The sequence below is a fragment of the Marmota flaviventris genome, chromosome 10 (genome assembly GCF_047511675.1).
Source record: "Marmota flaviventris isolate mMarFla1 chromosome 10, mMarFla1.hap1, whole genome shotgun sequence".
Lineage (NCBI taxonomy): Eukaryota > Metazoa > Chordata > Mammalia > Rodentia > Sciuridae > Marmota > Marmota flaviventris.
The window spans coordinates 122,649,382-122,663,506 of NC_092507.1; the positions used below are offsets into that span (position 1 = coordinate 122,649,382).

At 41.2% G+C, this 14,125-nt stretch overlaps 1 protein-coding gene across 2 annotated transcripts; it reads right to left on the minus strand.

The window, feature by feature from the left end:
- Nucleotides 1-37: 37 nt before the first annotated feature.
- On the minus strand, nucleotides 38-14,069 carry Bnipl (BCL2 interacting protein like). 2 transcript variants are annotated; one of them, XM_027953859.3, is made up of 10 exons: nucleotides 13,128-14,069; nucleotides 8,510-8,599; nucleotides 8,264-8,328; nucleotides 7,776-8,000; nucleotides 2,968-3,150; nucleotides 2,682-2,784; nucleotides 2,393-2,524; nucleotides 1,375-1,461; nucleotides 1,105-1,203; nucleotides 38-654 (listed from the first exon to the last, which is right to left on the minus strand). In XM_027953859.3, exons 1-10 carry the CDS (start codon nucleotides 13,169-13,171, stop codon nucleotides 609-611), a joined length of 1,074 nt encoding a protein of 357 aa, XP_027809660.2. In that variant the 5' UTR covers nucleotides 13,172-14,069; the 3' UTR covers nucleotides 38-608. The 2 variants fall into 2 exon arrangements, with proteins under 2 accessions (XP_027809660.2, XP_027809659.2); XM_027953858.3 differs by having other exon boundaries at nucleotides 8,510-8,605.
- Between the last annotated feature and the right edge of the window lie 56 nt (nucleotides 14,070-14,125).

Below are 14,125 nucleotides of genomic sequence, written 5' to 3' on the forward strand. Positions count from 1 at the left end.
GGCTGGGAAAACAGTAGTTCACTTTCTCGGCGCAGACTTAAATCTTGCACGGCAGTTTATTAACCGCTACAGGTATGAATTCCTTAAGGTGGGCGAATACAGGTTTTGAAAGTACTGCTTCCCAGACTCACAATCTGCAGACATGACTTAGAGGGAAAGAAGAGCATAGAGGCGTTCCTAAAGATTTTGTGAGCTGCACCCTGGCTCCCAGCAGGCAGGCTGGCTGTGGTCAGTTAAGCCCTTCTGGCCCATCCAACTCCTCTCCAAGACTCTAGAATACCCAAGGTAAAACGGAGGGAGTCCTTCACTTATAGAAGAGGAAAATGAGACCCAAAGAGATGATATTTGTCCAGTATTCTACAGCTAAAGATTAAAAACAAGAGCTCTTCACTTCCAATGCACTAGTGACTCAGCCTTCCAAACCACAGATGAATTGAAAGCCACCCAACAGATCAAGTTCCCAACCTCAAAGTCCCATCAAAACCAGGGTCATGTTCAGGATGGCATCCCAGTGAAGATCCAATGGTATTGGAGTTGAAGATGAGATGATTTACAAGACAGATGTTTCCAGGGTTGGGATGTAGGCAGATCAGTATCTTTGTTTGGTTCTAAGGCCCTTTATCCAGTACTGAGCCATGGAGATCCTGGTCCAGCCTACGGGAGAGGGGCAGAGAAGCAGTCAAGGAGCAAGAGGTTGGTTTAGAAAAAGGAGTCAAGTGAACTGGAAGAGCTAGAAGACTGGATGTTTAATCAAATATTAGCATCTTTTGATCCCTAACATCCTCTTTTCCACTTGATATAATCATACTTACTGCAGACATATTCCTTCCTTATTCCTAGGGCTGCTCTGAGTCTCCTCTAACCTCTATGCTGTAATTATTTCTTGATGCTTCTGCATTTTTTATGTATATATTTTTTCCTTTTTTCTTGCTGAATGCAGTAGTGTCCTTAATTTCTCTGTGTGTGTGTGCAGTTTGCTCAGATACACCGAAACACCCAAAAGCAGGGTGTTTTAGTTCCTTTATATCTCCCACAAGGTGTTAAGAAAATGGGATTGGCTTTACACATCCCACCCAAACCTTCATCTTTAAGTGCAGGACTCACTGTCTGACAGCTTCAGGGATGTGGACTTGATCCAGGGAGATGAGTTGGGCCAGCTCCCTCAGGCTGTCCAAAAAGCGTATCTTTCGTGTGAACTTGGAACTGAAAAGAGAGAATATATCAAATATGTTTTGTACTGGGAGGATGGTTCTTAGAGACCCTTACAAAAGGAAATGTGGTAAGTAGAGTGGTTAAGGCAAGAAAGGGCAAGATCTTTCTTAATTTTTATTTTGAAAATGGAGAGTAGGAGAATCCTTGTCCCAAACCTAGTACCTGATGAAGGGCCGAAGCAGTGCCAGAAATGCCTTCACATACCATGTGGCATGGACAACCACAAGGGCTCTCAGGTTTTTCCGAAGCCTGAAGAAGAATAAAATATCATCCCATTTCTTCTTGTTCCACCTTCAAACCTGAATATCAGGTGGAGCTATCTTCTGTAATGCAACCATCTTCTAAAATGCAACCTCCTTGGCTAATTTCTAATATTCTCTGGTAACTGGGTATAATCCTCATTCCTTTGGCTGCAATCTCAGCTCCATCCATTGTATTCAACCCTCCAGCTCCTCATTTTTAGGAAACTCTCCTTTCAGAATCTCTCAGCCTGGTCTTCTCTACCCATTTCCCCCTGCCCATACTCTCACATAAGTTCTTCCTGCAAACTTCTCTATCACACCCTGACCAAGCCTATTTTAAAAATTCCAAATGGGAAAAAAAAAAAAAAATTCCAAATGGAAAAAAAAAAAAAAAATTCCAAATGGAAGACCAGTAAGGAGGAAAAGAAGAAAAGGAGCAAAAAGAAAGAAAAAAAGTAAGCAAAGGGAAGATGGTGAAAACTAAGGAGAAAAAAAAGAACATCAGGAGGAAAAGAAACATACAAGTTAGGGATGAAGGAAGAGAAGAAAATAGACATGTGGAAAATGAAGTAAATGGCAAAAACGGGAAAAAGGGAAGAGCACTTTCTATGTGCCAGGCAATATGCCAGATTGATTTACCTGATTTTCACAAAGGCCAAGTAGCAAAGGTATTATCATTGCCATTTTACAGAGAAGGAAACTGAAATGCTAAAGGCTTGTTCAAAATTATATAGCTAGTAAGTGGTTAAAGGTGAGACTTGAAATGGTTTCCTGACTCTAAAAGAGAGCAAGCAGAAGACAGGAGATGCATGGGAAGGGGTGTAGAGGGACCAAGAAAAGATGAAGGGACTAGATAGAAGAAAGAATGGAAACATGGAAAAAAAAAAAGAAGAAGAAGAGGGAAAGTTATAGCCTTCTCTCTCATCCTAAGGACTCACCGCCTATCCAGGGTACGGTAACACTGGCGTATCCAGCTCAGAGGTGGAACTTGGGCCCTGCTTGTGCCTCCGCTCAAGTGAACAAGCAGATAATTTTCAGCTACCAGCAGCTCCAGAGTTCCCACCATATATCTGAGGAGACAGTATTGTAAGGAAGGTATGTGCTGGGTGTTTCAGAGTAAGAACATTAATTAGTATAGTCTTCAATCAGCCACTGATCTTGGATGCGGCTCTTTTACTTTTCCCTTCCTAATGTCCTCCCAGTACCCCCTCAGGCTTTCCACCTTACCTAAACAAATGTTCCATGACATAGTTGTAGTTGGGGATGCTGCTTTGGGGTAGATAACAGGAAGCAAAGAGGATGACAGCATTGAGGCCATCACCATGGTAACCTGGAAATGATTAGGGAAAATTCAGGCCACAGATATGTATTGAGAGACAGTACATCTTTTATATGGAGGGACACTGAGGGTCTCTGGGAGTTATAGGAAAGATGCTGAGACCAACAGCTAAGTCTCCAGCTTAGGTATTTCAAGAAGCTATAGTTTTATCCCTCTACTTCCTCTAGCCATTACCTCCATGAGATAGGACTTTCTTATAGGGCTCAATGATGGTCATGTCCACTCGTCGCTCCCACTGTCCTGTTCGGAACACCCTCCAGCGATGACCATCTTCTCCAGCCACATCCCACATGCAACCCTGGCCCAGTCTTTCTGCTGCTTCACTGGCCCCCAGACTCTCTGCCCGGGGCAGCTCATCTAAAACAGAGGAGTAAGGAAAGGTCAATGTGGTCAATCTCCCCTCTTCACTAACTTGTAACTTCTCTAGATCCCTAGAATTTACTACTCCAAACCTCTCATTCCTCAATCTTTTTCCTCTCTTTTCAGAATCCCTCAGCCTGGTCTTGACTCCTAACTCTTTAGCCCCTGTATGTAGTTAACCCAAGCCCTTCCTGGTCTCTTTTTCATTATCCTCACTTATTCACTAGAGATGGCCTTGGGGTGAACTTGCACTATGGCAGGTCTGCGGCTCTTACTAGTATCAGGTTTGTATACCCTTCCCATATTCTCTTTCTTCCCTACCTTCCCCAGTACTGGGGATTGAACCCAGGGGTACTCTACCATTAATACCATTAAGCCATATCTATGACCCCCCCATTTTTTTTAGGTACCTGGGATTGAACCCAGGGACACTTAACCACTGAGCCACATCTCCAGTCCTTTTTATATTTTTATTTAGAGACAGGGTCATGCTGAGTTGCTTAGGGCCTCCATAAGTTGCTGAGGCTGGCTTTGAACTCTCATGATCCTCCTCCTGCCTCAGCTTCTCAAGCTGCTGGGATTACAGGCATAAGCCACGGTGCCTAGCATCCCTGGCCCTTTTTTTTTTTTGGTACCAGGAATGGAACTCAGGGACACTCAACCACTGAGCCACATCCCCAGCCCTATTTTATATTTTATTTAGAGACAGGGTCTCACTGAGTTGCTTAGCACCTTGCAGTTGTTGAGGCTAGCCTTGAACTTGCAATCCTACTGCCTTAGCCTCCCAAGATCCCTGGCCCTTTTTGAGACACGGTCTCACTAAATTGTGGAGGCTGGCATCAAACTGTTACCTTCCTGCCTTAGTCACCACCATATTCTCTATTTCTTTACATGCTTCATCTATTCTCATGTCTTCAGTTACCATCAGCAAGATTATGACTCTCAAATTTGCCTCTTTAATGCCAACTTCCCTCCTAACTTCTGATCCATATCCCTGAATGCCTAGAGTACACATCTCCCTTTTGTGTTTCCCTATTATCAACAAGTCAGATTCAAAACATAATTCAAAATTATTCTTTTTCTTTTTCCCATATTTCCTGTTTTTTGTTGTTGTTGTTGTTGTTTTTGGGGGGCGGTACCAGAGACTGAACGCCAAGCACTTAACCACTGAGCTACATACCCAGCCCTTTTTTGTTTTTTATTTTGAGATAGGGTCTCACTAAGTTGCTTAGGGCCTAAGTTGCTGAGGCTGGCTTTAAACGTGTGATCCTCCTGCCTCAGCCTCCTAAGTCACTGGGATTACAGGCATGTGCCACTCTGCGTGTTCAGGAATGATTCCATCCATCTAGTTGCCTGAGGAAGAAAATTGAATGGGGCTGGGGATGTGGCTCAAGCGGTAGCGCGCTCGCCTGGCATGCGTGCGGCCCGGGTTCGATCCTCAGCACCACATACAAACAAAGATGTTGTGTCCGCCGAAAACTAAAAAAAAAAAAAAATATTAAAATTCCCTCTCTCTCTCTTTAAAAAAAAAAAAAGAAAATTGAATGTCTTCTGAGATTCTTTCTTATCTATCATCTCTCAAACCAACTGGACTCCACTTCCATAATTTTCTTTTCTTTGGTACCAAGGATTGAACTCAGGGGCAATCAATTACTGAGCCACATCCCCAGCCCTATTTTGTATTTTATTTAGAGACAAGGTCTCACTGAGTTGCTTAGTGCCTTGCATTGCTGAGGCTGGCTTTGAACTCACATTTCTCCTGCCTCAGCCTCCTGAGCCAGTGGGATTACAGGTGTGGGCCACTGTGCCCAGCCATAATTTTCTTTTGTCATTTTTTTTTTTTTTTTTTGGTACAGGAGGTTGAATTCAGGGTTGCTTAACCATTAAGTCACAATTTCAGCTATTTTTACTTTTTATTTTGAGACAGATTCTTTCTAACTTGCTTAAGGCCTTGCTAAGTTGCTGGCTTTGAACTTGTGATTCTCCTGCTTCAGCCTCCCAAGCTGCTGGGATTATAGGCCTGGGCCACTAGGCTTCTCACCTGGTCTTGGTACTACCCTCCTATCTGCTTTCCCTGTGTTTACTTCATTTTCCTCAATCCACCCTCTAAACTACTGTTAGAGAAATCTTTCTTTTCTCTCTACTTTTTAATTCAAATTATAACATACTACAGGGTATCCTTCTCTTGGGACTCTTCCCCTTTTGGGAACTGTGTTTTCTTTCTATTACTCTAATAAATCCTGTTACTTTGCTCTCAAAAAATAAAAAATTATAGTGTACCACATCCATCATCAGGTATGATCTTTCCATGGCAATAAAGAGCCGTCTCAGTGCCTAGCATGTGTGAAGCACTGGGTTCAATCTTCATTACCACATTAAAAAAAAAAGAAGACGACACTAAATAAAATAAAGCATGCTGTCCATCTACAGCAACAACAAAGAACTGTCTAGTCTAAAAAAAAATATTTGCAATGGTATTGCAGGTGTAGATAGATAGTATAGCACTTACATAGCATACATGAGACCCTGATTTCCCCAGCACCACAAAAAACAGAGGAAAAAAAAGAAAAGAAACTGCATAATATTTAGCATTCCATTTTATGGATGGAATACAATTGAATTTATACTGTACTGAGGGATTTTTAGTTTGTTTCCAGTCCTTAAAGTATCATTAAAGCCAGGTAGGGTGAAACATTCCTGTAATCCCAGCTACTGGGGAGTCTGAGGCAGGAGAATGACAAGGCCAACCTTGACAACTTAGTGAGACCCTATCTCAAAATAAAAAGGTCTGGGACTTTAGCTCAGTGGTTGAGTGCCTCTGAGTTCAATCCCCAGTACCAAAAGTCATTAAATTTGACTATAATTAAAACCTTTCAATGCTCCACATTGTCTATAATATAAAATCTAAACTCCTTAACATGGAAACAAGGACATGTATGATTGGGCCTTTACCTGCCTTACCCAGCACTATCTTTGGGTATACATTTTTGTTTCACCTCAGAGCCTTTCATCTGTAAACAGTCATGCTTCATACTTTGAATTCCATAACTTGCCATGCAATTGATTGAGCTGCTTCTTCCACTTTGAATGCCCTTTCTCCAAATACCTGTTAAATATCAACTTCAGTTTTTTATTATTATTGTTATTATTATTATTATTGTTATTATTATTTTTAGTTGTAGATGGAGAGCATGCCTTTATTTCATTAGTTTATTTTTATGTAGTGCTGAGGATCGCACCCAGTGCACCACACATGCTAGGTAAGCACTCTGCCACTGAGCTACAGCCCCAGTCCCAGTTTCAGCTTTTAACCTCAAGCTTAGAATCACCTCCTCTATGAAGTCTTTTTTCTAAACATCTTTAAGGCAGAACAAACCTCTTCTTTTTCTGTACTGTATGCTGTGCAAATGTAGATCATATTTTTGGTACTGGGGATTGAACTCAGGGGCAATTAACCACTGAGACATATCCCCAGCCCTTTTTATATTTTATTTAGAGTCAGGGACTCACTGAGTTGCTTAAGCCTTCACTAATTTGCTGAGGCTTCTTTGAACTCATGATCCTTTTGCCTCAGCCTCCCAAGCTGCTGGGATTATAGTGCACCACTGCGCCTGGCCAGATCAGAACATTTAACTGCAATCTAGAACCCCATTCCTAGCTCAATGGTAACATATAACAGGCACTCAATAGAACCACCTCTCTCCTCTACTCTTGACTATTTCACATCAAATCTATAAACTCTACCTTTCCCATCTGAAGAAATCAATTTTGCTACCTTTCCTTTTATCTAACATCAGTCCCATTAAATCCATCCTGAGTTTCTTTTTATATTGATTTCTACTTCTCCTCCCTCCCCGGTACTGGGGATTGAAGCCAAGGGCCCTCTATCGCTGATCAACAGCCCCAGTCCTTTTTATTTTGAAACAGGGCCTTGCTAAATTCTTGAGGCTGGCCTCAAACTTGCTATCCTCCTGCCTCATCTCCTGAATCACTGCAATTACAGGTGTGCACCACAGTACCCATGTGCTACTTCTTCCTTCTTCTCTTCCTTTTTCTTCTTCCCTTCATCCTCTTTATTTATTTATTTAAATTTTATTTACTCTGGGCTAGAAGAGTAAAAGCAGGCAGAGAGCGAGGCTAAAAGCTTCGAGCCACATATCAATTTATCAGCTGTCTCTCCCCACCATGATTTTATTACCTGTGTTCCTTTTTCCCACCTCTTTCCTTCAAGTCCTTCCTTTTTTTTAAAAGCTCACTAGCCACATTAAAATTGTATGCAACAGGTCTGGGGCTGTAGCTCAGTGGTAGAGTGCTTGCTTTGCAGGTATGAGGCACTGGGTTTATCCTCAGCACTAGATAAAAATAAATTAAAAAAATAAAGCTATCTTGTCCATCTACAACTTAAAATACATATATATATATATATATATATATATATATATATATATATATATATATATATAAATAAAATGGCCAGGGGCTGGGACTGCAGCTCAGTGGCTGAGTTCTTGCCAGCACGTGTGAGGCACTGGGTTCGATCCTCAGCACCACATAAAAATAAAGAAAGATACTGTGTGTTATCAACAACTTAAAAAAATATTTTTAAAAAATTTGTTTCCCACCTTCCCATTCAAATTCATGTCCACTGTCCAGCTGCTCTGAGTCTGAAGGTGTCTCTAATTCATCTACTTCCAGGTCTGAACTGCCATCAGAAGAGGAAGATGCAGAGTAGGTGGGAGAAGCTCCATCATCTCCAGGCCCCGCAGTAAGATTCAGCTGCAACTCTGGGGCAGAAAGTCGTTTCCGCATGAGGCGCTGGCCACACAGGGCTAAAGTATTGGGGGTACCTGGTTTTGGAGGAGAAAACAAACAAACAAAAACAATAACAACAACAACAACAAAAAAAAAACAGAGAAAGGTATGAGTCGAGGAGTGCTGCTGGTGGCTGGAGTTCCTTATGTATGAGTAGTGACACAGGGTGAGTACTGAAGAAGGAAGCGACTCAGGGGACATTTCGGGAAGGGGAATGAAACTACGAAGGGATAGTGGTAGCACATACCAACACTGAACTAAAATAAAAAACTTGACTCCTGTTTTTTACATCACCTACCTGACTGTGAGTCTCTCTGAGGGTCCTCAGGATCTCCAGAAGGGCCAGTCTCCTCAGGAAGCAATCTAGAAGGGAGCGTAAAAGCAGACAGAGAGCGAGGCTAAAAGCATCGAGCCACGTATTCATCAGCTCTGTTATCAGCTATGTTCCTTTTTCCCACCTCTTTCCTTCGAGTCTAATTCTTCCTCCCTGCCCTCCATTTGTGACCACTTTTCCTTTCACCCAGCCTTCCTCCCACTTCCTCACCTAGGGAATTCTTCATCTTGCCATTCTTCCTTCAGTTCCAATTCCTCGAGTCGCAGGGCGACTGCTTGTTCTGTTGCTTCTGCGTCTTCCCTAACCCTAAGATGGTCCCCAGAAGAAAAGATTATCATGAAAAAACCTGGAGAGTGTCTTAAGGGAGCTGGATATACAGTGGAATGGAAAACAGTTTGTGAACCATGACCAAGTGGGATTCATCCCTGGGATGCAGGGCTGGTTCAATATACAGAAATCAATAAATGTAATTCACCACATCAATAGACTTAAAGAAAAAAACCATATGATCATCTCGATAGATGCTGAAAAAGCATTCGACAAAATACAGCATCCCTTTATGTTCAAAACTCTAGAAAAATTAGGGATAACAGGAAATTACCTCAAAATGGTAAAAGCTATATACTCTAAGCCTCAGGCCAGCATCATTCTAAATGGAGAAAAATTGAAGGCATTCCCTTTAAAATCTGGAACAAGACAGGGATGCCCTCTCTCACCACTTCTATTCAACATAGTTCTTGAAACACTAGCCAGAGCAATTAGACGAAAGAAATTTAAGGCATAAATATAGGAAAAGAAGAACTTAAATTAGCACTATTTGCTGATGACATGATCCTATACCTAGCAGACCCCAAAAATTCAACCAAGAAACTTCTAGAACTAGTAAATGAATTCAGCAAAGTGGCAGGATATAAAATCAATACCAATAAATCAAAGGCATTCCTGTATATCAGTGACAAATTCTCTGAAATGGAAATGAGGACAACTACTCCATTCATAATATCCTCAAAAAAAAAAAATAAAATAAAATACCTAGGAATCAACTTATCAAAAGAGGTAAAAGAACTATACAATGAAAACTACAGAACCCTGAAGAAAGAAATAGAAGAAGACCTTAGAAGATGGAAGGATTTACCTTGCTCATGGATTGGTAGAATTAATATTATTAAGATGGCCATACTACCAAAAGCATTTTACAGATTCAATGCAATTCCCATCAAAATCCCAATGACATTCCTTGCAGAAATAGAAAAAGCAATCATGAAATTCATCTGGAAAAACAAGAGACCCAGAATAGTTAAAGTAATTCTAAGCAGGAAGAGTGAAATTGGTGGTATCGTGATTCCAGATTTTAAACTATACTATAGAGCAATAGTAACAAAAACAGCATGATACTGGCACCAAAACAGGCTGGTAGACCAATGGTACAAAATAGAGGACACAGAGACAAATCCACAAAATTACAACTACCTTATATTTGACAAAGGTGCTAAAACCATGCAATGGAGAAAGGATAGCATCTTCAACAAATGGTGCTGGAAGAACTGGAAATCCATATGCAACAAAATGAAATTGAATCCCTTTCTCTCACCATGCACAAAAGTCAACTCAAAATGGATCAAGGAGCTAGGAATCAGACCAAAGGCTCTGCGTCTAATATAAGATAAAGTTGGTCCTAATCTTCATCATGTGGGGGCAGGCCCCAAATTTCTTAATAAGACACCTAAAGCACAAGAGTTAAAACCAAAAATCAACAAATGGGATGAATTCAAACTAAAAAGTTTTTTCTCAGCAAGAGAAATAATATGCGAGGTGAATAGGGAGCCTACATCCTGGGAACAAATTTTTACCCCTCAAACATCAGATAGAGCTCTAATCTCTAGAGTATACAAAGAACTCAAAAAGTTAAACAACAAAAAAGCAAATAACCCAATCAACAAATGGGCCAAGGACTTGAACAGAAACTTCTCAGAAGAGGATATACAATCAATCAACAAATACATAAAAAAATGCTCACCATCTCTAGCAGTCAGAGAAATGCAAATTAAAACTACTCTAAGATACCATCTCACTCCAATAAGAATGGCAGCCATTATGAAGTCAAACAACAATAAGTGCTGGCGAGGATACAGGGAAAAAGGTACACTCATACATTGCTGGTGGGACTGCAAATTGGTGCAGCCAATTTGGAAAGCAGTATGGAGATTCCTTGGAAAGCTGGGAATGGAACCACCATTTGACCCAGCTATTCCCCTTCTTGGACTATACCCAAAAGACCTAAGAAGAGCATACTACAGGGACACAGCCACATCAATGTTTATAGCAGCACAATTCACAATAGCTAGAATGTGGAACCAAACTAGATGCCCTTCAATAGATGAATGGATTAAAAAATGTGGCATTTATACACAATGGAATATTACTCTGCACTAAAAAATAATAAAATCATGGCATTTTCAGGCAAATGGATGGCATTAGAGCAGATTATGCTAAGTGAAGTTAGCCAGTCCCTAAAAAACAAATGCCGAATGTCTTCTCTGATATAAGGGGGCGTGACTCAAAACGGGATAGGGAGGAAGAGCATGAGAAGAAGACTACCACTAAATAGGGAAGAGAGGTGAGAGGAAAAAAGAGGGAGAAGGGGAGTTGCACAGAAGATGGAAGGAGAACCTCATTGTTATACAGATTACATATATGATATTGTAATGAGAAAAAGAAAAAAAAAAGTGTGTCACATTAGATTGGATAGAAAGAAAGGATGGGAGAGGAGAGGAGTAGGGAGGATAGGAAGGGCAGCAGAACAGAATAGACAATATGATTGATGTATGTACATTCCATGTATGTATTATATATCAAAATGCATTCTACTATCATGTATGACTAAAAAATAAATAAATAAAAATTAAAAAAAGAAAACAGTTTGTGAGATACAGGGTAGACCTTAAAAAGAACTCAGCAATTCAGGAGGCTGAGGCAGGAAGATCACAAGTTTGAGGCTAAACCAGCCTCAGCATATTAATGAGATCCTGCCTTAAAATGGAAATTATAAAGGACTGGGGATGTAGCTCAGTGGGAGAGCAACCCTGAATTCAATCCTCAATACTAAAAAGAACTCAGATTTCTTGTCTCCTATATAGAAGTTTCTCCCATCTTCTCCACTTGCTAGAAGAAGATCACCTACTTCCTGCTGGGTTTAGGAGCAGAGGAAAGAGAGAATGTAAAGCTAATCTTATTCACCTGTAAAGCAGTGACTCCACCTATAATGCAAGGGTGAGAGATGACCCACATTACAATTGGCTTGAACCCAGAGACACTCCCAGCTATCCCTGGGCAGTTGGGTAAGATGGCACCTAGTCAGGCCTGCCTTTTCTCTACCATGCAGGGGAGTGGATGGGGAAAATATAGCCTAAGTAGAGGCACTGGGAAGAAGGGAAGAAGGAAGAGACTTACTGGGAAGGAAAACATGGACTTAAAGACAGCTCTGGCTCAGCTTCCCTGATGGTTATTTTGGAGGGTGGGAGTTAGAAAGTAAATAACATAGGCCAGTTACACTGTCATACACCTATGATCCCAGCTAGCTACTGAAGAGGTGGAGGCAGGATTATTGCATGTTTGAGGCCAGCCTGAGCAATTTAGTGAGATGCTGTCTGAAAGTAAAACTAAAAAAAAAGAACTGGGACTGTAGCTTAGTGGTAGAATGTTTGCTTAGCATGTGTGCACCTCTGGGTTTAATGCCCAATACAGAGAAAGAGGAAAGCCAGGCAGAGTGGTGTACGCCTGTAATCCAGCAGCTCAGGAGGTGGAGATGGAGGACTGTGAGTTCAAAGCCAGCCTCAGCAAATTAGTGAGGTACTAAGCAATTCAGTGAGCCTGTCTCTAAATAAAATACAAAATAGGGGGGGATGTGGCTTAGTGGTCAAGTACCTCTGAGTTCAATCCCCAAAAAACCCCACCCCCACAAAAAAAAAGAGGGGAAAAAACAAAGAACATGGGAAGATCTATCAGAACACAAAATACAGAACCTTCCTTTTTTAAAAAACCAGTTATAACCAGAATAGTTACTCAAGAGACTAAGGCAGAGAATCACAGGTTCAAGGCCAGTCTTGGCAACTTACCAAGACCCTCAGCAACTTAAGGAGAAACTATCTGAAAATAGAAAATAAAAAACAGGGGCTGGGGGTGGGATGGGGTTGTGGTTCAGTGGTAGAGCGTTTGCCTAGCATATATGAGGCACTGGATTCTCAGCACCACACACAAATAAATAAGTAAAGGTCCATCAATAACTAATTAAAAAGTTGTTTGTTTTTTTTTTTAAAAAGGGGGACTACTGGGGACATAGCTCAGTCGGTAGAGTGCTTGCCTTGCATACACAGGCCCTGGGTTCAGTCCCCAGCATCACAAAAAAGGGCGTGCTGGGGATGTAGCTCAGGTATAGTGTCCCTGGGTTCAATCCCTTGTTATTTTGTGGGTTGTTTTTTTTAAGATTTTTTAAAAAGATGGACACAATATCTTTATTTTATTTTTTATGTGGTGCTGAGGATGGAACCCAGTGCCTCACACGTGCTAGGCAAGCACTTTACCACTGAGCCACAACCCCAGCCCCCATCAATCCCTTGTTATATAAAATCAAACAAAAAACCCCCAAAATAAACCCATAACAAAACTCAGTTCCTTACCATATTTACATTTCTTACTTGAGATTACCCTATCCCTTTTCTGAAAGTTCTTACACAATTCTCTTTTGGAGGAACCCCTGAAACCTGGGTAAGGGTTGGATAGGAAGGTCTCTCATTCCATTTCCAATCAAGTGAGCCAGGATCTTACTCACCTAAGATCTAATGTCTTTCTTGTTTCTTCCTGTACAGTTCCCATCTTCACAGGTATTCCTGTCTGTTTTAAACACTTAATGTTGCTAGGGAGCTGGTTGTCCCAGCCCCTAAGACTTCTTTGCCCTTTTCTGTCTCAGCTGTTGCTCTGGCCTCTGAGGAGGAGGAGGTGTAGAAGGGAGGTAACCTCATCTTCAAACAGGTTTTGCCACCTCACCTCCCAAGGAGCCGGTTTTCCCAAAAGAAAAGCCCTGCCTCCTGTGTGGGGGCGGGTTTTGGGGAGGAGTGTTTTCCAGGGTGGCTAGTTTTGGGTGAGTCTAGGAAGGCAATTTGTTCTCCTTTTCAGATTTTTTTTAAAAAAATTTTTAAATATTTTTTTAGTTGTTAATAGACCTTTATTTATTTGCTTATTTATATGTGGTACTGGGAATCGAACCCAGTGCCTCACATGTACAAGGCAAATGCTCTACCTCTGAGCTTCAACTCCAGCCTCTCCTTTCCAGATTCTTTATAACCTTCTGGAAGCTGCTTTAAAAGCAAGGTGTGGGGTCAGAGGCAACAGTATAAAAACCACTTTGTTTATAAGACTATATCCTTGGGCCTATTTTTCAAGGATAAGCAAAACTGGGAAGAAAGAAGTATAAGACTGGTTCTAGGAAAAGAAACAAAGGGAAAAAAAGATTTAGGATGAGGGGAGACAGAGCTGGCTGCTCCTTATTCCTTAAAGACCAGAATCTGGGTGCAGTGGTGCAAACTGTAATCCCAACTGTTCGAAAGGCCAATGCAGGAGGGTGTCAAATTTGAGGTCAAGCTGGGCAGCTTAGTGAGACCCTGTCTCAAAATAAAAAAATTTCAAAAGGGCTGAGTGGGGAATGCCCTGGGTTCAATCCCCAGTACAATTAAAAAAAAAAAGAGACAACAAGTACAGTAGGAAGAAAGGAGATGAATCTGTAGGAAGCTAAAACAATTATTAAATTGAGGGGGAAAGCCTTGTTATAGT